This window comes from Gallinula chloropus (assembly GCF_964237585.1).
Source record: "Gallinula chloropus genome assembly, chromosome: 1".
In the NCBI taxonomy this organism is placed as follows: Eukaryota; Metazoa; Chordata; class Aves; order Gruiformes; family Rallidae; genus Gallinula; species Gallinula chloropus.
This window is the reverse complement of record NC_140085.1, coordinates 34617931-34643584: the sequence shown is the minus strand read 5'-3', so window position 1 is coordinate 34643584 and position 25654 is coordinate 34617931. Positions and strand designations below refer to the sequence as shown.

Here is a 25654-nt window from a genome sequence, read left to right as displayed (position 1 = left end):
ACTTACGTCCTTACAAACCATACCTCTCCAAGTGATCACTGGGAGGGGGGTCTTTACTAAGCAAGTTTGCTCCAAAACTTCCCAACTAAATTTCACAACTCATTTTTGGCAGGAAACGCTTGAGCGTAGACTCGCCTGCTGCGACCCTAACCCACAGCTGCTTGGCAACAGGTACCCATACGAGCAAGCGACAAGCTTATCTGACAAATGGCTTTTGCTCCAGATTCTTGTTCATACACTTCAGACATCCTGGGTGCTGGGGGCCATTCGGGTATCAGCAACAGGCTAGAGATTGCAAACAGATTGCTTATATTATTTACTGCTTTATGCAGAAAATAAGATGTTATCTTTCTCTTTTCTCCTTTCCCCAAACAGGATCCCTCCATTTCTTTATTCCATTTTCCCAGCCTTGTTTCCATCCCTTTCCACTATTCAAGACCAGTCCAATTGCTCTCCAGGCATTTCTCCAGATGTCTTTCCACTTGAGGACCTCTGTGCTTTCTCCTGAACCAATCCACTTGAGTAGATTGGTGCATTGCTGAGCACTCAAATTCCTTTTTTGCCAGCACTGCTGCCCCCTCGGCATTTCTCTGTAGTGACTGTTCTGCATTCCCTGAGTTGCAAAATCCTCCCAGTCTGTGTCTGGAGACATGATGTCAAGAGGACAGCCTCTCACCGTGAAAGTCAGCTGAGTTAATTGCAACAGCATCACCTCCAAAGGTGGGCTGTTTGTTCGGCCCTTGAGCCAACTCACACCTTCTCCAGATAACTCTGCCAGTACTTACAGGTTTGGGGCTTTTTTTTACGGATGTAGGCTTCACACTTGCAGAAGTATTTAGCAATGATGAGTTCTTCAATTGCTGGAGTTTAAAAAGGTTTCACTCCTGACCCAGTTTTCCAAAGGTAAACGTGGATGAAATGAGAGAAATATCTTGAAAATATTTGGTTTACAATAACCTGTTAAGAAAAGCTCTTCTCTAATTCATTTTAAGATGGCATTTGATCAGCTTCTGATATGTTCATCTCTATGAATTCCATGCTATGGCTAACTGAAAAAAAAATTAAATAAACCCAAACTCAGAACAAAACACACAATGCTTGATGGAAAGTTCTTTTCAAGGCGGAAAGCAGCTTCTCCCGGTCCCGACAGCTCCAGCAAACGGCCCGTTAGAAGTACAGACTAAGGACACGCTGTAAGGACTACGGGAACGGGCTGCTACCCGCCTCCAGCCGCACCCAGAGCTCACCCTCCGGGGCTTCAGGCAGGAGCTGTGCAAGGCCGAGACCCGCAGGTCGGGCTGGGACCCACAGCCCGGTGCGCAGCCTTCCAGGGCTGCAGGGCTGACTCGCTGCCGGGAAGGTGGCGGCGGCCGCCCCGCCCGGCGCTCACCCACCCCCCCGTCCCCTCCCCGCCGCCGCCCCCGCCCCGGAGCCCGCTGCCGCCGCCGCTCCGCCTCCGGGCAGGGAGGGCTCGGGGCGGGCTCGCCTCCCCGGCGGCGGGAGAGCGGGAGCGGGTGGCCGGGACTTCGGGACCATGAACGCGGAGAATCAAGATGTGCTGCTGGACCTGGAGGGGGAGGAGGGAGAGGAGGAGGAAGATGATGATGATGGGGAGACCGGTGAGTAAGGAAGGGGGTTGGCGTGGGGAAGGTTCCCCTGGGGCCGAGGCGGCAGCCTGGGGAAGTTTCTCTCGGGTGGGAAGGGCACGTGCTGGCACCGCGCCCCCGGCAGTGGCCGGGCCGGGGATTTGGGGGGGGCGGCAGGCAGGGCGGCACCCGGGTCACAGGCACTGCGTGCTTGTACCACGGCTCTCCTCCCTCTGCTACAACTTCTGATGATGTTCCCGTGAAAAGCCTCTATCTCTTTGTCTGTGCCGGCGGTGTGTGCCGGGGGTAGGGTGTGTGTGTGTGTGTGTGTGTGTGAGGTGGCTTCCTCGTGAAACGGCGCCGTGCATCAGCACGGCTCAGTTTTCAGAGCGGCACCCAAAACTTTACCTGTTTCTTGGCCACCCTCCACCCCCATCCCCCCCACCCCCCCGCCGAGAAATCGCGCAGGAGCGGCACCACTTGGGAAGTATGTGTGATGCCGGACCCTTTGCCGGAGCCCCGCCTGTGCCGGGCTGTCTCGTTCCCTCGGAAAATGCCAAGCACGCCGCTGCCTCCGCACCCCCGTCCGCGCAGCATCCCCCGGGGCTGCCCCCGGAGCCAGCGGCTTCAAGGGCCGGCAGCCTGGGCTCCCCGTACTGCCGCGCTTGCGTGCCTTCCTTCATTCGACGGACAGGGAAAGGAGGGGGGAAATTACACACACACCCCTAACTAGATTTTTTTAAAAAAAGGAGAAAATTGGCTGCAAAAAACCCCGCGTATTGTGTCTGCCAGGAATGCAGGCAGCGAAATTAACGGAGAGTTTTACATTCATGGGCAGCCTATGTGAGCCTCGTCCCACAACACCAGCCCGGGACAATGACATTTGTATGTACCGTGGGAATTAATTTGATTAAAGTATTTCCAGTAAACGGCCCCAAAGGGGCTGGTTCGCGGCTGGATCGGACTGAAGGGGTCTGTTCAGAGGCAACAGATTTGCTTCAATTCAGAAGCTGGTTTCAGCTGCAGTACGCCAGGTGCTTTGAAGTCTTTTGTTTCTCCTTAACTTGTTAAAATGGGTCTAACAAGGAATGCAGGCACATGTCAGTTAGACCAGCAAGTAGAAGACAGGTTTATGTACGTTTTCTCAAATAAAAAGGGTTCCTGCTAATTAGTGTTCAAAAGGTTGTGAGTATTTTTACTGACAAGTACTGAAATTTTGATTATTTTTTTTGTTAATATTGGACCTGAATTTTGGAGTTAGTAAAAAAATTCTGTTGGCATTAACTCAATCTCTGATACTTCTGTTGCCCCTAAATGCTAGTCCTTAATAATGGCCAATACAGCTTGCCTCATTTATTCAGTTGGCTCGCTCCAAATGTGTGTAAAGTTTGAGCCTCACCCAATGTCTGTGGAAATCTGGGAATGTCTTTCCTCCAACATTACTAGCCTTTGTTTCAGATGCTGTGGGAGTATCCTTTTTTTTACAGTAATAGTCCAAAGGCAAGTTCAGTTTTCCATGTGAAGCAAGGCAGAGGAATTGTTTGAGTCTACTCCCTGAATTAAAGGGTGGATCAGCACTGCAGTGTATTAATCAACACATGCCTTTTTCTTTCCATCCTTCACCCCAGAGAACAACTAGATTGTTTCCTACTCATGACTCTCTATCAAATTCAGGGTTAGTTCAGCTCCCAGAGCCAGCAAATCACAGGCTGCCTGTTCTGCTTGGAGGATAAAGCAGTTTGGGAAAACACATGCTGTGTGGCAAAGTTGACTAAAAACTGAGCAGTGCTGATTTCCTAAGTAGTCATGCAAAGCCTGTTGTGCAGCACCCAGCTCTGCCACGTTTTCTGTTCTGCCTCCCAAAACACACGGATAACAGTCTTAAGGTTTTTACACTGAGAATAACTACAGGACAGGTATTTTGTTAGTCTGAGAAACTTGCAAATCCTCCATCTACCTCCAGTCTTACCGTACCACTTTGCATCTGCGTTCTTCCCAAGAAAGCCACCCCTGCTTTAGCAATTAATCGGGACTTCTGAACTCTTTCCAGTTCTATTCCAGGTCAGTCCTGAGTATTTATAGCTCAGCAGGAAAGCGTTACAATGCAGTATCAAAGTTTGTAGTCATGGCACGTAGAGGTGGTGCTCTGGCTTCTCTTGGCATATGGTTGGTTTTGGTTATCCATGCCAATGACTGGCAAACCACTCATGTCAGAAACAGATCTAGGCAGGTGTCGAGAGAAAGAGCTGGGCTCATGAGTCCCATTCCACCTGAAAGCCTCGCAGCCATGCTCCCAGACATACATAGGAACGGTTCGGACAGGCTTGTGCTTAAGGAAGAAAGCCTGGTCCTGAGGTCAGGCTTTTTTGACAAGCTGGAAACCTTTTGTCCCCAGTGCTTAAACAGGGTGGGCAACGTTTTCTTTTGGAGACAGTCTATTTTCAAGAGGATTGTTGCATTAGTGACATCGATTTATTTCTGAGATATATTGCTACCAGGCAGAAATAGTGGGAAGGACATTAACCCGTGGTTGCTACAGCATTTAAAATTATCCAAACCCATTATTTTCTGCCTAAAACCTGACAGACAGTTCTATAAACTGTGAAGTTTTTCTTTCCCTGGTGCCAAACCTCATACCATATCTAAATTAGTTTCCTTGTGTTCTGGGATTTACAGAATATCTGAGTGTGCTTTCCAGTAAAATTAACTTCTCAGACAATATCCAGAGGCATCCACTCTGACTAACACTTCTGCATGAAATAGTTCTCTCTTCATTGAGATATGTTAGCGTCTTGTTCGGTCTTTGTTGTCTTAGTTTTGCTCATATTTATCCCCTCGTTGTTCCTTGAGTCTTGAGTGTTCAACATTTTCCCATCTTTTGACACTGCTGCAGTAATCATCAAGCCATGCTTTGCACATGACCAAGATATGAATCATAGAACATGTTAAATGTGAAGGGACCTTTAAAGGTCATCGAGTCCAACCCCCCTGCAGTAAGCAGGGACACCTTTAACTAGATTTGGTTGCTCAGAGCTTTATCAAGCCTGACCTCGAATGTCTCCAGGGATGGGGTCTTTACCGCAGAATCACAGAATCATTAAGGTTGGAAAAGACCTCCAAGATCATTTAGTCCAACCATCCCCCTATCACCTATATTACTCACTAAACCGTGTCCCTAAGTACCTCATCTAACCTTTCCTTGAACACCCTGAGGGACGGTGACTCCACCACCTCCCCAGGCAACCCATTCCAATGCCTAACCACTTGTTCTGAGAAGAAATTTCTCCTATTTTCTAACCTGAACCTTCCCTGGCACAACTTGCAGCAATTCTATCTTGTCCTATCACTAGTTATCTGGGAGAAGAGGCTGACCCCCAGCTCACCACAACCTCATTTCAGGTAGTTGTAGAGAGTGATAAGGTCTCTCCCTTGAGCCTCCTCTTCTCAGTTCCCTCAGCCACTCCTCATATGACTTGTGTTTCAGACCCTACACCAGCCTTGTTGCCCTTCTCTGGACACACTCCAGGGCCTTGATGTCTTTCTTGTAGTGAGGGGCCCAAAACTGAGCACAGTATTCAAGACGGGGCCTCACCAGAGCTGAGTACAGGGGAATGATCACCTCTCTAGTCCTGCTGGCTACACTATTCCTGATGCAAGCCAGGATGCTGTTGGCCTTCTTGGCCACCTGGGCACACTGCTGGCTCATGTTCAGGCGAGTGTCAACCAACACCCCCAGATCCTTTTCCTCTGTACAGTTTTCCAGCCACCCTGCCCCAAGCCTGTAGTGTTGCCTGGGGTTGTTATGAACAAAGTGCAGGACCTGGCACTTCACCATGTTGAACTTCTTCCCACTGGCCTCTGCCCATCATTCCAACCTGTCCAGGTCCTCTGGAGGGCCTTCCTACTCTCTAGCAGACTGACATTTGTCCCCAACTTGGTGTTGTCTGCAGTCTTACTGAGGGTGCACTCAATTCCCTCATCCAAATCATCAATAAAGATATTAAAGAGGAAGGGCCCCAGTACTGACCCTGGGGAACACCGCTTGGGACTGTTTGCCAGTTGGATTTAACTCCATTCACCACCACTCTGGCCCCAGCTATCCATCCAGCCATTAACCCAGCAAAGAGTGTAGCTATTCAAGCCATGGGCCACTAGCTTCTCCTGTTAATGTATTTGCAGAAACCTTTTTTATTGTCTTTTACAGCAGTGGCCAAGTTGAGCTCATGCTGAGCTTGAGCCTTTCTGATTTTTCCCCTGCATATGCCACCAACTTCCTTGTACTTTCCCCAAGTTGCCTGTCCCTTCTTCTACCAACTTCCTTGCACTCTCCCCGAGTTGCCTGTCCTTTCTTCCTCCAGACATATGCTTGCTTTTGCTCCCTTGTCACTGAGTACAGGTTCATTTGAACTGCTGGTGCCACTCACTTTTGAATTCCAATTTAATTATTTTTCAACAAAACTACTAAAATATGTAGCGAGAGTATAAATATTTAACTGCAAGATAATTACTGTTTTGCAGCTATTTATAATTTATAAACTCTGGAGGAGAGCAGAGTATTTCAAGAATCAGGAAGGAATTTAGGAAACTGATAAGCTTCACAAATTTAGTAGATCCTTCTTTTTTCAAAGTTTTCCTGCTGTAGCAGAATTCCCAGTTGTGCATTAGAAACTTCCTGGACTACAAAGTGTTCTTCATGCCTGTATTTCAGATTTAGCTGTGCTGAACATAAGAGAGCGTTTGTACAGATAAGTCTGCAATCTATAGGATGGGTTTGCTGTTTGCCATTGTATTAACTTACACCGTTTGCACAACTTTAACAGTAAGAGTTTTGTGTCTTCTCCTGCTTAAGACACAAATTTTATGTCAGATATTATCACAGGTGATCCCTTAAAGTTTTGCCTCTACTTACACAGCCCACGAGTTCTTTTAAAAAGAAAAATAACCCTATCCACAATTATGCTTGGTGTCTCGGATTTTTTTTTTAATTGATTTTCAAGGATTATCATTTATAAAAAGAAAACTTACTAAACTTGTGAGAACTACTAAACTCATTAAACTATGTGGGAAACTAGCACTCTGGTGTTGCCTGGTACAGAACTCCATCAATTCCGTAGTGTTAGTGTTGAGCAACCAAAAACTCACAGAAACCATCCTACTACCAGCTGATTTCGGCAGTACAGGAAATTGCAGATAGAGAGCTTAAATTTCAGGAGACCAGAGACAGGGAAGGGGTGATGTGTGAGTGGTGTAACAGGCAGCGTGTCAGCCTGCGTGTCACACAAACGGGCCTTTCAAAAGCAATTAAAGATGGGCTGTGAGTAAGATCTGTTACTGTACGCCTGGTAAGTTCAACAAAGCTGTTATCATTTAAATCACCTCCTCCTAGTATTTCTTGGTACCTGCCCTTTCCTGGGAAATGATGGGTTGCATGCTGTGGAACTGTGGTCTGGTTTGCCACTAGACCTGTGGCAAACCCCAAGGGGGAACAAATACTAAAACTGCCATGGAATAAAAAATAAAAGAAAGTACAAAACACAAGGGTGATTTTGTATGAGTGCAATTAACTGTGGTAAATTAAATAGCCTTTGTATTGCCTTCCAGCTTATCCCTTATAAAGAACAATAGATTGTTTTCCTTTTATTGTTTATTTTTAGTTTGAGATCATACATTCTTGTACCACCCTAAAAAGGTCAAACTGGGATTAACTGGGGTAGGTCGGGGAAAAGGGGGGATCGTTTTTGTACTTTAAAAGTGATGCACAAGTAATAAAACCAAATATCCTGTGCCTGACATGAGAAGACCTTTGGGAAAGGTGCTGCAGGCCTTAAGCGTATGGGGCCGCTGCGGGTGTGTGTTTAACAAGAGAGTGGCTTTAGCAGGGCGTCAATGTCAAGGAGGAGGGCGCTGAAGAACGGTGTCAGGGGTTCGGACTGTTTATTGTTCTTGTATTCAGAAAACAGAGGTGGGGACGGAAATATTACACAAGTGCTGAGCTCTGTAGCCTCACAAATAGAACATATCAGCTTGCTTCTGCTGGACTGTCACTACTGCTCCAGCACACGTCTCTTGAACAGTCCCTTCTAACAGTCTGAGGCACTGCTCTATAGAATAAACATGTTATTAAACTGATGTTTGATTGATGTTTTTAATACAAAAATTTTTTAAATTAAGAAAAAAATAGTATAATTTCACCAAGGCATGGGACTAACATCACTTCTAGCTCTTTAATTACTTTTTAAATTCACATCCAGGCTCACTGTGAGTGTAGGTCAAACAGTTTTCCCACCGAAGAGCATGTGTGCTCATCTGCTCTGCTGTCCATGATGGCAGCCCACCAGGACTTTGTAAGGTTTGTAAGTAGGGTTCGGGTTTGATGAATCTGTAAGTTGAAACAAAAGCCATAGGCCATCATGTCACAAACATGTCAAGCCAGCATAAATTGGCTTCTACCAAAAGAAGTATTCCCCACACAACCACCTTAGAGCAGCAGCTTACATCTCCATGGCATTATGGCCTTATTTTTTGTTGGGGTATATCGGCTGCAGTGTGGTAGGGATGCAATGCTGCAGAGGAGAACACTGTACTCTTTTATTATTGCCAGTGTCTTCTGTGGGGAATGGAAACTGGCCATCATGTGAACTGGCATCAAACAAAATTTATTGTTTGATGCCAATCTGTCATTTGTCTATGAAGGCAAATATCTGAGCACAGAATCCTTCATCTTCTCCACCCGTCACACTTTACTCAAGCATCCCACATGTCTCTGAAGGCTTTGTGGCTGGAGGAGTGTCTTGGTTGCTTTCTGAGGAGTTATACAAGCACATGGACTACAATTTTGCTTGCTTCCTTGGAATTAGCTGTACCTGCTGTTCTCGCCCATCCCGAACTCAGGCATTTGCTAACAACAGTAGACATGTAGGCATGATTCCCTGCATGGACTTCGGAAGTGAGATCCTGAAGCATCTGTAGAGCTAATTTTAAAAAAAGTCCTCAGTCTCAAGGTGGCTTGATTTAATCTTCTAACAGTCCCTACTCCTATGCAGAGTTCAGAGTCCCTCCCCAAACTCCTTATGTAGACAGGGAAACCTTCCCCAAGGAAGTCAAGAGGCGTGCTTGGGCCCTATGTTTGTGCATACATTATTAAGTACTCTGCTTGTGTGAAGATAACTCACATAAAGCAGTTGTTGGTTTATCTGGGATGGGCTATGAATGGCAAAGGGCAGTAGGGAATAGCAAAGATTTACATTGTCATCAGGCAGCCCAGCACAGTCTGCCATTGCATGATACCATCAAATGGGGATGTAATCCCTTTTTCCCCATTCACAGCCTGCATCCATGCCAGAGCAGCTTCGTCTTCACAAGCCTTCAGTTCCAAACCTTATCAATATAGATGGGCCATGTCCCAGGCAGAAGTTGATCTGTTGAAGAGCATAGATAGTTTCCTAATGGAAATAACCATATTACTAAAATGTATGTCTTAAAAGGGTAAGATTCAGACTGGCTTAGACCCCCTTAGCAGGCAGAACCAGGAAGACCAAATGGTTTTGGGAAGAGCATGCATTTAACGTCTTTAATGAATACCAGATTCGGGTTGGAAAATTAACAAAAATGTGTTAAAACACAAACTAACTGAACTTTAAGCAGTGTAGTTACAAGTCTGTTGGAGCAGAAACATTTGTTAATTGATTTTATGCCTCATGTGTTAGAAATTGCAGATTAGTTTCAAAATATTGTATAAAGGCTGAATAAGATTGAACCCTTCCATTTAGTGTTTACATTAAATAATTTCCAGCTCAACCACTAATCATGAATATTCTTTAGACATAACTGAAGATCAAAGTTTTGTAGGACCTGCCACCAATAGCAAATTTTACTTGGCTTTTATAGTTTCCCTTCCTTTCCGTTTTTTGTTGTTGATGGATTTCCCCTGAACCCGTAAATCTGGTTAGTCAGGTTCTCCAACATTTTTTAGATGTCGTTTATCACGGGACATTAAATATTTGCGTAGGAGACTGCTTACAGTACAGCCACCAGAACAAGCTTCTGCGCCAGTGTTCTTCTGTAGGGAACAGCCACCACTCGCTGGTCCATCCTGGTGCTGCTTGGGAGCAGTTGCTGCAGTGTGCTGAATGCCTCATCACTTGCATGTCCATGGTGTGCCACTTGCCTGTGGGCTTCTGGCTTGGGCAGATCTTTTCCTAAGGCATCTGTCTTTCACTGTGCTGCAGCAGTGGACTGAGAACCAAAATCTTCCTGTAGACAGAGAGACCTGTAACCTGTGCCTCAACCTTTACTACTTTGGGAAGCTGCAGTCAGATGAGGAATCTCTACTGGGGAGGGAAGAGAATTTGGAATGAGGAGTGGGAGCAAGAAGCACTTGTGTTGAGACACACCATCTCTCCTGTGCTGTGGTGGTGGCAGGGCCAATGCGTTTTGGTCAGGAGAAGGGGAGGAGGTTAGTGACTTTTCAGTGGGTGGAAGGTTGCAGGTTCTTTCCTCTCTTTGTGGGAGGGATATTTAACCGTGAAAGTGTCATCTGGATTTCAGATTGCAGGGTGGAAAATATGGGAGCCAATAATACAATATCAGTGTTGCAACCCTGCTAACGAGGCTGGGAACTGATACTAGTGATCCAAAGATGTGCTGCTGTGATCTGGCACAGTGCAGGAGTTGAAGAAGAGCCAGGTCCTGCCAGTGGAGAAGCTGGGGTCTGTTGCTGTCACTGAAGGGAGCCTGAGATGAGCACCAAAGAGCAGAACATCCATCAGTGGAGAGACTCCTCCATCACAGAGCAGGGTCTTGACTGGAGGGTCTGGTAAAATAAGAAAGTAAGGAGTGTGAAAGAGGTGGAAAGAGCGAGAAGGAAGTAACTCAAAGCATTCCTGGAGACCTGGGCACAGGCTAAGAAAGCAATCAAATGGGAAAGAGGAAGAACTTTTGACAGCATTCCTATGGGTAAAGCCCACCAGCGCAACTATTCACCTATTGATCTGGTCGGGAGCTCATTAGCAGTGACATTAAGAGTCGTCCAAGTCAGTTCATCAGGAAAATAAGCTACAGCATGGGACTAAGGTAATATAACCATGGGTGCAGTGAACTGAAACAATTTGTCTGTGGCATTTCCATGCATGTTTTTAATCTATAGTAATAATTACAATACATTCATAGGTAGTTTATTCAGCAGCAACAGCAAAAAAAAAAAAAGTACTATATTTCTACCATTACTTATTTGCAGAAAAAAAATAGTTCACTGTTCTGGGTTTATCACAGCAGATAGAGATGATGACATTTAACTAAACAAGATAGAGATGCTGATCCAGAGGGCTCTAGCATTGCCAGAGAGTTTTATTAGTTTGTGTATAATATTAGTAGCATTATTAGTGTTCTCTTTATAAGCTTTTTTTCCTTAAGTGGTCTAATGGAGTTTTTATAGGTGTTAATGAACAAGGAAGAGGTCAACCAATGCCTGCTTCACCCTTGTGAGCAGTTCCATTGACTAGAGTGGGAATAGCATTGTGTTCATAAATGCTATTCATAGTAAAGAACACAGAACTAGTCCCTAATGGAGGAAATATCTTTATTAAATCTTCCATCATCTCCGTATATGCTGATTTATTCTAGGAAAAATAATTAAATTCATTTAATCATTCCTCTGTCTATAAAAGACAAGAAGGGATTTGCACAAAAGGACAGTCTAAGATATAAAGTGACGGCTGTATTTAAGACAAACAGCCCAGCAAAAACTCCTACAATATCTGGTAAGATTTCAACAAGGAAGAAATAGAAGAATAAATGAAGAATAAATGAGACAATGCTGGATTTAATTTTTTTTCACTTGTTCCTTGCTGACAATAAAGTGAGAGGAGAAAAAGCTTCAAGGGCAATGCAGAGTGGCCAAGCAGATTCAGATGTTTTTGTAAGTTTATTGGTGCTTGCAAGAAGAGCAAAGCTCTTTTGGACCACTTATGCTCGGGAGAGGGTGGTGTTAGGTAGAGGTTGATTATTAAGCTGCAGGTGTTAGAAGAAATATCTGAAAAGGCTTTCAATTGCTAAAACTACAAAGTATTTCCTGATTAGGAATGAAAAGTATACAGTTTATTTCTAAACTCTGAGTCCAGCGCTGGGACTGTTTACAGACATGAGCCTTTGCACCTACACATACAAGGTAGCTCAAAAATGCCTGTAGGTTTTGACTTCAAACTTAGTATTTTCATAGCCAAAATATTGTTAAAGTAATTTGGGAGGGCAAGGGGGGACATGCTTTAAACACACGGTGTAACAGCTGAGTGTAGCAAATACTTTAAAGCAAACATTCTGAGAAACTCATTACAGAAATTCAAATAGACTTCCTTGGAGACATGTAAATTTAAGAGCAATGGGTATAATTTTACAAACATATTTCAAACTTAAGATTTTTAATTAGGTAGCTCATTGATCCATAGGCATTGAAGTCTAACCAAACAGCGATTTGCAATTACAATTTTGGTTAATCATTTCAGTTCCCAATGAAAAGGCTCCGAGGCTGCCTGGAGGCTTGGTGTTGGTGAGGAACACCATGGGATCAGCCTGGCTGCTAAAAAAGCTGGTTTTGTAGCTTGGGGCAAGCCCTGTGCACGGGCCGCCCTCCTGTAAAACACACCGAAAGCTGGATAACAACACGATAATTCCACGTGTAATTGGACAGCAGTTCTGACAGTATGCTTGGGGTTGATCTTGGCAAGCCTGTCCCACAGCAAAAGCAAAAGTGGGTTGTTTTCTTTGTTTCCTGCCTAAGGACAACCAATTCGGGTTAGTTGCTCTGGGATAGGAAAACAAACCAACCTCACATTATTGTAAGCAACAAAGGAAACCTGAGGTACAAGGAGGCACTCGGGGACTGGCAGAAGTGCAGGTGTATTTGTGCAGTGATGTGATTCAGTGCTGGAACAGGAGAAAAAACATCATACTCGTGGCCAGAGGGTTAATTCTACAGTCCTCACAGAAGTGTTAGGTCATGGGCCTTTAGGCTAGGTTCTGGGAACACGTGTGATCTAGGCAGGGACGGTAGAGTGCTTGCACAAAAATGATGAACAGCTTGCACAGCTTCCTGGTTTTATCCTTTGTACCTCTTAAAATACCGGCAATATTGTGACTTAATGGAGGTGATTTAAATCAGACCTAACTAACAACTCCTCTGAAATTTCCCAGGGAAAAAAAACACATATAAACAATGACATTTTATGATGTTTGGGGCCAAGTAGCACAGTGCTTCTGATAGCTGTTACATTGCCAAAATGTCACGTACTCCTCTCAGCCCGTGGCAAGAATCCTGTTTTTTTACAGCATTACCTGCAGGTTGCCTCTGCAGTCCTCACACAGCAGCATAAAATTCTGAGGTACCAGGCTGCTGCTCATCTCTGCACACCAGCCCACGCAAGGACATACTACAAGCCCAACACAAGACAAACATGAGAACAATCCTTTCTAATTAAGTGAAACCATCAGCATACATAAAATTATTTAAGTATGTAAATGTTTCAGTCTCAGCCCCTGGAGACTGGTAAATGTGCAATGGCAGGCCGGTGCATTCGTGTCACTTAAGGTTGGAGGCTGTTCACCAGTGACTGAAATGACTGGGACCTCCAGCACTGCATTTTCTCTCTCTCTCCCCCTCTCTCTCTCTCTCTCAATCTCTCTCCAAAAGCAACCGCTGCATTTTTCCGTCCTTGTCTTGTAAGAGGACTGTGATGACTGTTGAGATCTGGCTTCCTTTTACTTCCATGTTCTCAAAGTCCAGGGAAAAATGCTTGTGATCACTCTGGAGTTCATTTTTATTGCCTTAATATTTTCCAAATGTGTTTGTGTGTAAGTTTCTTGAGTTGGTATTTTCTCATGCATCTATTTTTTTTCCTTTTAGTTTCATAGTGGGCTTTCCAATGCCAGGCAAAGAGAGCACATTCTTATTTTCCATCAGTCTGCCCACATCACTGTTACTAAAAAGCTGTGTGCACACATGCATCCTTCTTGTTAATGCCTCTTTTCCGAGAAAGCAATTTAGAAATCCCCGTGTCTTCAAAGCCACAGCGGTTTGGCATGAAGCTGTCAGACCTTGCCCAGATGTAGTTGCTGGGCACCATGAATTAACTGTCAGCAGAAACCAGAACTATTTTTTTTTTTCATACAGAATGTAATAAGCTAAAACATACTGTTTTGTTGGGGTTTTTTTTCCCCATCGTGGTACTGAATTTACACTAATTACTTTATTCTGGGCTGACTTTTAAAACTTAATAAATTTGATATGTGGGTTGCTAAGGAGAAGTGTCCATAGTTGTTATGATTACTTTTCTTACAGTGTATTTGGAAAATACTCATCAGCAGCCCAGGGTGCTCCTACACATGGACTGCTAATGAAATTGTCTGATTAGGTGAAATTCTAGACTTTCAGCAAAGTTTCCTCGTGCCAAATTGCAGCAATAATTGTTCCGTCACTTCTGCTCAAGGGAATCTCTCAAATGCTTCAGATATAATTTAATATCTAAACGGTCTGTATAATTAAATAATACAATATAGCCAGCAGAAATCTTTCTCCATATTTAAACATAAATATTACCAGTTACCAACAGGAGCCGTAGCATCCCTAAATGGCTGCAGATAATTATATATTATATATAAACAATGTTTACATTAAGGTTGCAAAGTCAAGCACTTAGAAGTTGGATGATGTCAGCATTAACGTTGCCCAGGCAACTTCATTTTCCCTGCCATTGGTTTGCATGCATGTAACAGTTTCTAATTACACAATCAATTTTCTTTTTTGCTTCTTAAGTCCGCTGCCCCATTCGGTAAACTGGTAGTAATTGCAGATTTCTTTTCATCTTCCTCATTAAGAGCATGGCTCCAAGCCTTATTTAACTCGAATTATCCAAGCCTTGCGCTGCATACATTTTCATTCCCTCCCTCCTCTGTGTTTCTACCACATTGGAGCACTACATCCAACAGGGATGTGAGTGTCAGGTTGCCTTAACTCCCTTTTTAGGGAGAGCTGGAGCTTCAGGAATCCAGACCCTTCTGATAGGAATGCAGGCTGCTGAAGTGATAAGACATGGGGAATGTAAAGCACTTCTGAATGGGTTGTGGGCAAAGGCAAGGCACTGAACCTGCCATCTGGCCTCCCTTGAACATTGCTGCAGGGCCACAAGGAAATAATTAATTTTCAACCACTCTTGAACAATTAGGTCTTTAATACCTTTCTGGGTTTACAGCTGATAGACTCACTTGTGTTTCACACAAAGTTGTCAAAAAAATGTTCACCAGTCACAAAAGCCTTGGGACTTCCCAATCTTGCTGTTCCAAGTACCACACGATACTTGTCCACCCAACTTAGTGACAAACACCCAGCTCTGTAACAGCCTGGGCAGTTAGCTTGAAAACATTGACATGGAAAGCTGGGCAAAACTGTTCAAGCAGCTTGTTCAGCATCACGTGTATTAAATGCTGAAGCTGGGGCATAAACTGCTTCTCCAAGGCTGCCCGCAAAGTCTTTGAAAATCAGATAATCTTTCTTCCTCTGAGTCTCTCTATGGTCTCTATATCCTATCCCTCTTCTGCAAAAACCAGTTAGAGACAGGCAAGTTCTCTTCTTTGGCCAAACCTGGCGTCATCCTAATTGCAGCCCCATCTTGTATACAAAAGGAGGTTGGGTCCTGAAGAAAAAGAAAAGAGTGACAATTTGGGCTTTGTAATGAAAAATTACTTGTTTTACCTTAAAATCCACCAGCATCTGCTGCTGTGCTGAATCAAGTGGTACCGTCATAAGAACCAGTTCTGAAATGGGAAGACCAGGATCCCATCCCTTGATTTGTCTTTAAAACAAGCATCGCTGGTGACAGAGAGTCTTGAACCAGCAATATTTCTGAATATATGATTTTGAGTTTGGAGGCTTTACCAATCTGCCCACTTGCCACAAATGTATAATTTTTTTAGGTGCCCTGAGAACCAGATTCTACCATGTAGAGCAATATTAACCCAAGTCAAATGACTGAATTTAGTGATTTAATTTACAGCTCATAATAAATAGCAACCTGTATAGAGTTTTTAATCATGTTTTGATTTCCTTATTTTAAAGGATTTCTAAGAGAAAGACGTTTTTCTTGTTCATTGGTAGAGCAGCTAAGACAGTAAAACCCTTATGTTCTGTTGAATAATGTTGGTTTTGAAGGGCACCTCAGGAGCTACACCCATCATGGTCCCTGGTGACCCCCAGGGGAAATGCCCCAACAGAGAGACAGGAGGCAACTCAGCAGCCAGGGGCTGCACAGCTGTTGGTTTTGGTTTGTACTTCTGGACCCGAATACTTTGGCTATTGCCAAATCCTGTTTTAGGTGCCTACATCCCTTCTTTAATTCCAGAGACAGACATTCAGTTCAGTAGATATATAGGTAATGTGTAGTTGCTCTGATTTTTAATTTGTTGTTGAATGACTTCTTTCTTATCTACTAGATAATAACTACTTGCTCTGAACTTGTATTTAGATACATCTTGTTGGTAAGTAGAGTTAATTAACCATAGAGAAAACAACGTGCAACATGTTTATTAGTTATCTTAAATATATTGTATACTTAAGAAGAAAGTATATTTATAAAACATTTTGCATTTAAAATAATTTATCAAGCAAGGGAAACATTAACTGTAGTTAATGAAATCGATCGATGGATTAATGAAATTGATGGCCTCATTGTGGTCACTAAGGGTCATACACTCTGTTTGATGTAATTTGGCATAAAAACCGTCAATCTGCTTGGACACCTTTGAATACCTCAGCAGGAATTTCTCTGTAACTTTACATGTCCAACACCTTCTGCAAATCTGCCCTGATGCCCTTTGGGTTTTTAGAATTAGTGGGTCTCATCCTCTGCCACCTGCATTTTAATTACTGCAGGAGGAAAACAGCAGCATGTTCTTCTGCATCCCATTTTCAGACTAATCAGAACGTTCCAAGTAAAGAAAAATTTCTCTCAGAACCAACTCACAAAAGTAAAACTCAAACTTGCCTCTACACTGGTGCTGGATTCAGCGATCCAGCTGATCCCTTACATCTTACATTCTCAGTGCAACTGGGGTAGTTACTTTTCTCAACCCTAGAAACTAAGAACTTGCATTTTTGGCAGCAGGAATGAGAATGTGTGTACTGTTGTTAAAAATTAAAGAAATAAAGTGCATATTTATGTGTGCCTCAGTTCGTATCAACGTGACACAGGTTGCATCAATCCTAAAACAGGCTCATTTGGTAGTCAGCATTACAGCAGTTTTCTACCCAATTCCAGCCTCTAATTGAAAACTTTAAGAGGGCTTGTTCGTTGCATCATTTTAATATATTTAAATTACTCAGATTATAAGAAGGTGTACGTGGAAAAGAGAGAGTGATTCAAGCCCGTATCCCAACCTGAGATTAATGCCTGAAAAGATTATCAGTCTGAAGCCTTCTGGCTTAATCAGTTTATTCCATTATCTTGTACTCTGACAAACCCAGCTAGCTGTTTGACACGTTTATATTCAGTGCACAACCAAAAGCCATGCTGATTATCATTTAAAATTATAACAGGTAGGCATGCTAATACACAGCAGAGCCAAAAATTGTCTCTGTGTCCATATACTGCCTACTGACAGCTGAGAGCCAAAATAATTCTTCCCAACAGCCATTTCAGCTGGAGGTGGGTGAATTGTTTAGCTTCAGAAAAAGCATTTAGGATGGCCTAATTAGCAGCTGAATTTCCACGGTGATTTGCAGTCAGCTGGTGCCTGATGAGCAGCCTGGGTGCGGGCAGGTTCTGGCGTGCACTGCAGCAGTGAGAGCTGGGACTCCACATTTGCATGTCTGCAGGTTACTCTGGACTCATGGAATCGCCGCTAAGAAGTCATTAGCCCAGTGTTTGTTTTCAAAACTGAGGTTGGGTCTAGTCCAGGTCTCACTGAAATGATTTAGGACTTTTGCCACAGATTTTTTGGGCAAGTATCCCACTTTGAGCTCTGGACACGTGAGAACTGTTTGACATTTTGGTTATTGAGCCTTCCAGCTCAGTGCCTGTTAAATATTTAGGCTCTGCTATCAGCAGAATCCTTTCCATAAAGTCTGATTTCTTGTTTTATATCTTTCTGCTAATTACTTTATTGGTTTTGGTGAGCTTCCCCAGCTCTGAGCTGGCTGTTTCAGGACATGGGGTGTTAGCCTAGCAATACTCTGTATTGTATTCCCAACTGAATTATTAAAGGTTAGTCATGAAAGAGTATTTGTTTTTGAAAGTCATACCACATGTTCCCAATCCTTTGTTTGCACAGCTGTAAGAAAAGATAACTTAATGGAAAGAATAATCTTCCAAACAAGAAAGAATCGTTTTCCAAGACAGGCATTTCACTTCCTTTGTGATCCAACGCCATCGATAGCTTCATATTGGGTATGCTTGGGCATCTGAAATTAAAATCGATGTTGTCCTAATTATGTGGCATAGATCAGATTTTGGTTTGATGACACCTGTAGATCTGCTCTCTGTGAGTGCAGAAATAATGCAATTTTATTGACAGCTTGGAAAACTATTTTGGCAACACCAAATGTCATTGGTTTTCTCACGTGATGTGAGACTGCGGGTGATCATAAGAAGACAGCAAGACTTGCACATGAAAGGGACCTGCATAGATCTTCAATTAGCTATAAACAATAGCCTATAAAATACAGTTTGTTATAAAAATAATTAAATTTCACTTCAAGTACATAACTTTTCAAAAAGGGAAGAATAAAGTTTACAGATATGAAATAAAGCTAATTTAAACACATTCCAATAAAATAACTGAACTTAAAATAATACTATGAAGTGTAAGCCCATAGTATTTTGGTGGAATAAGCTGAAACCACCAATAATTTGTCACCATGATGGCTGCTGTTGTAAGTAAGCAAAGATGAGACTGTTCTGGAGAGGAGCTAGTCTGGAAAAGTCACTTCAATTCAGACAGACCTTTAACCGTCAAAAAGAGCCCAAAAATAATGCCTCCACTTAGCAATATTAATATATAAAATCTGGTATAAATCAACAGGAAGGAAAGCAGTTGTTTTGTCTAGCCTAGATAGCATAAATTCCAGTTCCTCTTTGTTCACAGCCCCAGAGCTTGTAGTCATGCTTAAAACAGTATCTTCCTTTTCTGTGTAAAAGTGTTAAGATTTGGAAAAGCAAAATCTTTGGTCGGGGGGAAAATTTATGTTGTCAGTTCTCCTCCTTTGTGATCTTCTAGGATATTTAAAACAGCATGGCACAAATTTGTCCCCCTCTTCCCCTCCTGTTCTCCCCAAAGGCTAGGACAGACTCTTGTATTTTGTGCCATAATTTTCTTATTTTTGGACCAAGAGGGCTGGATGTTCTTAAGGAAGCTGCCATCTATGTAGAGTCCTTTTCAGGGCAGTGGCTTCACTACAGTCCCCAGCTGATATTGAGGGATGACTCTAGATGTTTAGAGTGATTCACCTGAAAATTAAGCTCTTCCCTAATTATAATTTCCTCAGATTTGATACAGACAGTGATTGCCATTTCCTCACGTAGTACCCTGGCTTGGATGTATCAACACTCATCCTTTTTGAGAAGATGAATCCCTCTGAAACATTAGTTCTGTTCCATACAGAAGTAGTTTGTTATTCTTTATGAAATAAAGTGAAAATAATGTGACTTGATGAGATGATGGGCTTCAGAGTAGTTTCCATTCATTCCAGGGCTCAGCTCATATCAAGTATGACTTCCTTGTGGCTTCAGAGACAGTACCTGTAAGGTGGCATTTACTGCTTGGTTACCTCTTGGGTGCTGTGCAGAATGATATCACAAAACCGATCTTATGCCAGCATGACTGCAGCCCGCTGTGATGAGAAGACAGTACCACAGTGTCGGTCTCTTTTCTGAGGAGCTGTGTGAGGCAAAATCAGCTCTACATAGAAAGCACTGCCTGGGCACACCCCCATCTTTGGATCTTCCTGGTTATCCCAGCAGATGGGAACAATCTGACTCCATCCAGTAATCTGAGCCCTTGGTGGCGAACCTGATAGGATCTTTTAATTTGATTTTCATTAGGACAATTAGACTTTACCAATGACTATTTTTCTGTTCCAATACAGTGACAGGGCTGTCAAACAAACATTTTGGGATTCCCGAATGTGGAATGTTGACTCAGATGAAAATCGCCTATAAGTATTTCCTGATGTTTTCCAAACAGTGAAATATGTTGTTATATTGATTTTCTTCACAATCTATCTGGGTCTAAAAGTCAAAAGCCTAAAAGACTCAAGTGGGTCTTATGTTTTTACATGTCTAAGGCAAATCTACCGGAGGGCAGTGCGGTGTTCTGTGCTGGAGTGTGCATTTCCAGCATCCCGTCTACCACATCCTCCTTCAGTGAATGCCTGCTGGCCTTTCCTCCCATGCTCTCCAGCACTTGCTGTGGGGCAGCACGCTGCATGCAGCCAGGTAATGTGGAGAAGCTGATGCACTGCAGTCTAGCCTTGTTTAAAACGTGTGTGAGAGAGAGTCAGTACTCTTACAAAGTCCTCTGAGGGAAGTGAGAGGTGAGATGCTATCTATGGGAAAGCAGCAATGCCTGTGGGTTCCAGGCACCGCTTCCTGGCTTCACATTCATGATTGCTTGTGAGGTAGCACGCTCAGCGCTGGGGCTGAGGTCTTCTGCAGTGTCTCACAGGTTTGTTGAGGTGTTACCAGGTGTTGTAAAACCTTTTTTGACATAGCAGAATTCTGTGCCCATTGACTTGGCTTGTGTAGGTGATTTACAAGCTTGAAGAGTGCTGCTGCCATTTTTTACCTTCAATTGTTTCCATTAGAGAGGAAATCTGTGATAGCCAGGAATTTCTTTGGCACAAAAAGTTTGGCAACTTCAGTCATGTATTGCAATGGCCTTGCTTATAGAGCCATGCCCAGTGGACTTTTCAAACATCAGCTTATCCAATATCTTTGTGATTTTCTTGTCAATAATGGTGTTTTGGACAGCGTCTTTCTTTCCACTGCTGGGTACTGCATCTTTTCTAGTCTCAGGCCTTTGAATTTATGGTCTCAAAAAACCTGTTTCATCCCTACTGCCTGTGCTTTGGGCAGCTTCTATTATTTCACTATTCAGGCTACAAGGGAAGGTTTAATTCTTTATATTTATTACAAAGGGAGAGCAGCTTCCATTCCTATCAGTGTGCCATGGCCTCTCACCTCTGCCATAGTTACAGGCAGAGATTACTAGTAGCAATGCTTATGACGGCCTTTAAAATTGAATTATTCAGTGGGAAGATCACTGCTCTTACAAAACCATTCACTGCAATATCAATTAACTGAAGAAAAGACTGGATGTTTTCCCTTGGAATTTTTGGATCTTTATTCAATCCAGTCAGAAATGCTGGCTGATCTGTAAGTAAAGCCACAGAGAAAACTCATAAAACAAATCACTGGTAGAATCAACATCTCTCATGGCCTGGTCCAAAGTGTGGGGTGTACACAGGTTATGAAGAAACAGCATGGGACTACCATAGACTTCTTAATATTTGCATATAGGTATATTTGAGGCAAGATGTGAAATACTGACCATTCTGTCTTGGATTACAGATACCATTGAGACATTCTTGTGAAGTAGCATGCACAGATTCAGTGCTTAAAATTTTTACAACGGCATCTTTTGTAAGGACTAGATCAAAGACCAACTGGTATCACTGTGCAGGAACTCAAGATCTATGAATACAATTCAAAGAAACTTGATAAAACATTCTGACAAAACTGTATGCTGCCAGGATTGCTTGAAGGTAGCACTTGATGTTAAAATCAGAGCCTGCCAACACAAATCCAGTCAATTTCTTTGCTCTCTTACACCTTATTTGCTTTACATTGCTGTAGTGGTAGAACATCAACATCCACACCTGATGTGTTCTGACCTAAATATTAACAGGAGTGATAATGCCTCTGAAGAAGAAAGAGGTAAGCACGGTGGTCTTTTTTGGACATAAGCATGAGAACACTGGCCAGACTTACCCTCAGAGGAAAGTGAGGTCTGGAAGGCACCTCAAAAACTTGTCTAGGCCTTCCTCCTAAGTTTAATGACTGATTCATTAACTTGGCCTGGATTGTTTCAGCTTATTTAATTAATCTGCACTGAAGCATCTCTGATACTGAAAGCCTCACATGACATCACCTGCCTTGCCAGGCAGTCTCTCTCCTACTGTTCTCACTGTTAGAAAGATTTTTTTCCTAATATCCAAACCCAAGCTTGTGTACTGCACTTTTCTTTCTTGTCCTCCCTTCTTCTAACTGACTTTACTGTAATGCTGGAGGGGACATGGTAGAAATATGTGAAGTGATTTGTACAGCCCCTTGTGTGGGTGCAGCTTTTCCTCACAAAGCCAAGTTTTTGCAGGTGCCATTCCTGTGTCTCTGAGGGGCCAGAAGGGTCTTTTCCAGCTAAGAACTTCACAAATTGGCACAGCTGTCCTTGCAAATCACTGCTAGAATGAATCTGACCTGAGAACACATTCAGGTAGTGTCAAGGTTCCGTAATTTTCGCTTCACACAAACACTAATCAGTATTTAATTTGAGAGAAGTTCTGGGCTGATGTCTCAGGAGTGAGAGTTCAGGTCCCTTTTGCAATGGTCCAGGGACTGTACTGAGTGGTATTGCAAATTAAAATGTGGTAAGATGATAAATATTGATTAAATAGTAAAGTGTAGATGTACATTGCACTTACAATGTAATGGGGAGATATGCTGGCCAGAGACCCTGAGGCAACTTGTAGTCGTATGAATTTTTACAGCAGCTGTTCCTGCCAGCCACATATGAGTGGGGATTTGGGAGAACTGAAGTTACCCTTCCTGCTGTGAATGCCACGTGTTCCCCTTCTTGTCAGGTCTGGCTGAAGGGATCTCTAGACAGAACTGATGAGGGGTGTGCAGTTACATGTCGTGAGGAAACAGCAAAAAGGCCATTTTAACTCATGTTACTCGTTACTGCAGTTCAGCATCTGGCAGAAGTCTTCGTGTCTGTGTCCACATCTGCTTGTTTCGTGCAGTGGCACACAGAGTTTCAGAGCAGATGTTTCCATTTCAGAGCAGAACGCTTATATTTCTCCTTCACCCTGTCTATTACACCTGGGCAGAAACATTCCTTTTTCAGAAGCACTTTGTATCTGGATATCTTTGTGTCCAGACACAGAATAAAGAATGCCCTGAGGCATGTAGGGTGCTGCCCATTATGCTGACGTCAAGGATATGTATTTGCCCTTCTAACACTAGTCTGAGCTGAACCCATTGAAATATAATGGTGTGCACAGATAGCAATCTTGCAGTAGCTGCTGAGTTGCACTCATGTTTTCTGAGTCCTCGTATTACGGTCTCAGCACATAATGTTTGCGTGTTGCACTAGTCCACATTTTCCTGCTCTTTTTCTAAAGATGCTCATGTTTTTGAGAGATCATGGACTTTGATTATTCAACTGGGCCAGCCTTTGGGTTATGACTCAAATGTTTCTGAAGCAATGTTAATGAAAAAAATCACGGGCTTGGTTTTATCCCCTCCCTAGAGCATACACTATCACCACAGTAGAGATCTGGGACTGACAGATCAACATCTGGAACAAAGTCCCTACCAAAATCGATGAGGGAGTATTTAAACCAGAGAACTCAGTTGCTTAGAGGCCATAAGGAGTTCCATTGATGCTAAAGAGCAGTTGTCTTGTTGGGTGTGTATTAAGTGTTTTGACGTATCTTCAGCCGGTATAAATGCACATCATCAGTTAAAAAAAAGCTTCTTAAGAATTCTTGAGAATTTGGCCAAATATCAATGAAGTCTTTAAGTCAAAGAAACCCCCCAGGCACATCAGTTATGTTTATCCTGGCATTGTATCTGGTGGACATTTAGCTATCCTTCGAAAAGTACTACAGACTGGATTATTTTAGAGTCTGGGCATTTTCTTTGAGTATTGTACTATCTTTTGATAAGTCAAAGCTGTCCTTTCCAGGCAACACTGGCATCTAGGTACTATTGATATCCATGACCCTTTCCTCATTGCAGAATCGACTTGGCAAATATACTTCTCTGTTTTAGGGATCCAGAAATAACACATGGGGTCCATGTGTGTGCCATGCACAGGCAGAAAGCATACTTCTCCTATCAGCCACTTGATGTTATCTACAGCCTCAGGATGTTATCTGACTTCTTCTTAGGACCCAAAAATATTTGTTAAGAAATTAAAACCAGTATCTTTCAGTGTCTGTGGAGTTTCTGTAACTTATTTCCAGCAGCTTTATTAGGATGAATTGGTGCTTGATCTGATGGCCAGTTTCCCCAGTGTGCTTGATAATGGTATCATGGAGCAGCATACTCCACAAGATCATTTCTATTGTATGCTGTATTTTCAGGAAAGCAATTCAGTTTGCACGTTGTTGTTTTTTAACCTGGGAAACGAGTCACTGGGGCATCAATACACATTGAACTTGTAGGTGTATTATAAGGTTGTGTGAAAAATCATTCCTGTTATAGAGTGAATGTTACAGCATCATTGACTGTATCACACCCATTCCAGGATTTCTGAAGAATTCCCTGGTGCTGTTATTTGTTATTGCCTGGTAAGTACAGTCAGCACGAGCTAGGGTTATTTGTGTGGGTGGAGCCAGTTCTGGTACCCTTATTCACTTAAACGTAACTGCTGTTGGGAGTGTGGATAGAGTTTCAGAAATGTTAAATAACAAACCAGCAAAGGGATGCTTTGCATCTCTGTAGCTTGGTCATGATGCTCTCCTAGCATTAGCTTGTCATCCTGGTGAAATTTATGCTTTGTTCTCTTGCCACCTGCTGATTATAACTGAAGTGTGAAACACATTCTCTTTCTGAAACACTAAATAAGTGCAATAAAGTGGCTTCTCCATAAGCCGTTAATAAAACTTAAAAAACCCAAAAAAACCCCAAACAACAACAACAAAAAACCCCACACACAAAATGCTAAAATGTTTAAATTTTTTTATGTTTATTTTTAGTCCTGGAACTGAACCAGATTATTATTCCCACTTACGGAACCGTGCCGGATCAGCAAAACCTTCATACTCCAGAATGGGTGGGTATTTCTTTACTTTAACTATGACTACCTAGAATTTTTTCTCATGTAGATATGCAACAGTCCGTAGCTGTTCCAGAAGACTGGTGTTCCTTTGCATTTGCAGGACATGCAACTCTTTCCTGTGACTGAATCTAAGTCGCTGTATCTCCGTTTCCCTGAGGGTACCTGAAGTCCTTGACTCAGGCATGAAAGCACAGGTTGACACAGGCACTGCACTCAATTAGAAGTGACCAATATCTATTCAGTATTAACCAGTACACACACACATATGCCTCCTGTCTCTATATAATTTTGTATGTGCACGTATAGTGTTTTTCTGTGTCGATACTAGGATATATAGTGATGAACATACCCTATGTCTAAACGCACACACCCTATAGATTCATACACACCCAGGTATTAGTTGGCAGACAGGTGAGTTCAGAATTCATTTTTTCAGAAAGCATGGAGACACCAAGAATTCCTTACTGGAGTGGCAAGAAGGAAAAAGGCCTGAGTGTGTCCATTCCCTTTATCCAAGTTCAAGTTCCCCAGCTATTCTAATATTTTCTGCAGCAAACAGAGTCTTCCAACTCAAGATGTCCTGCCTCAGATCTCATTTATGGCTAAGGACTGGCCAGGTGACCCCAGCAGGCCCAGCTGCAGCACTCACTTTGCCAACATGATGCCCAACTGGCACGATGATGTGTGTAGTTTTATTTTCTCCACTAGAACAGCACAAGCATTGCCTTCAGTTGCACAGGAAGATGGCTACAAGCCTGAATGCAGAAAGGTGTAAAAGCATACACTTATCCTAAAGCTAACAGAGCAGCTCCATGTAAATGAAAAAGTCTGATTTGTGTTTCATTAATGACAGAGGTTAGTGTCACTGGTTTTGGCTATGTATAGGTTATTTTCCATTCAACTACTTTCCTGGGTAGATCAGTGTTAAAGGAAAGCAAGGCATAAAGAAACAGGTTCATCAG

The 25654-nt window shown here is 42.9% G+C and overlaps 1 protein-coding gene across 1 annotated transcript in view; it reads left to right on the top strand.

Annotated features, from left to right (window-relative positions):
• Positions 1-1534: 1534 nt before the first annotated feature.
• The window catches only part of ANO6 (anoctamin 6), a gene marked incomplete at both ends in the record, with an annotated part of 70495 nt that continues 46375 nt past the window's right edge, over positions 1535-25654 (top strand). Inside the window, 2 exons of the mRNA XM_084276891.1 lie at positions 1535-1619; positions 24610-24686. Coding sequence (XP_084133017.1) covers positions 1535-1619; positions 24610-24686 — 162 coding nt within the window. The remainder of the gene's footprint in view (positions 1620-24609; positions 24687-25654) is intronic.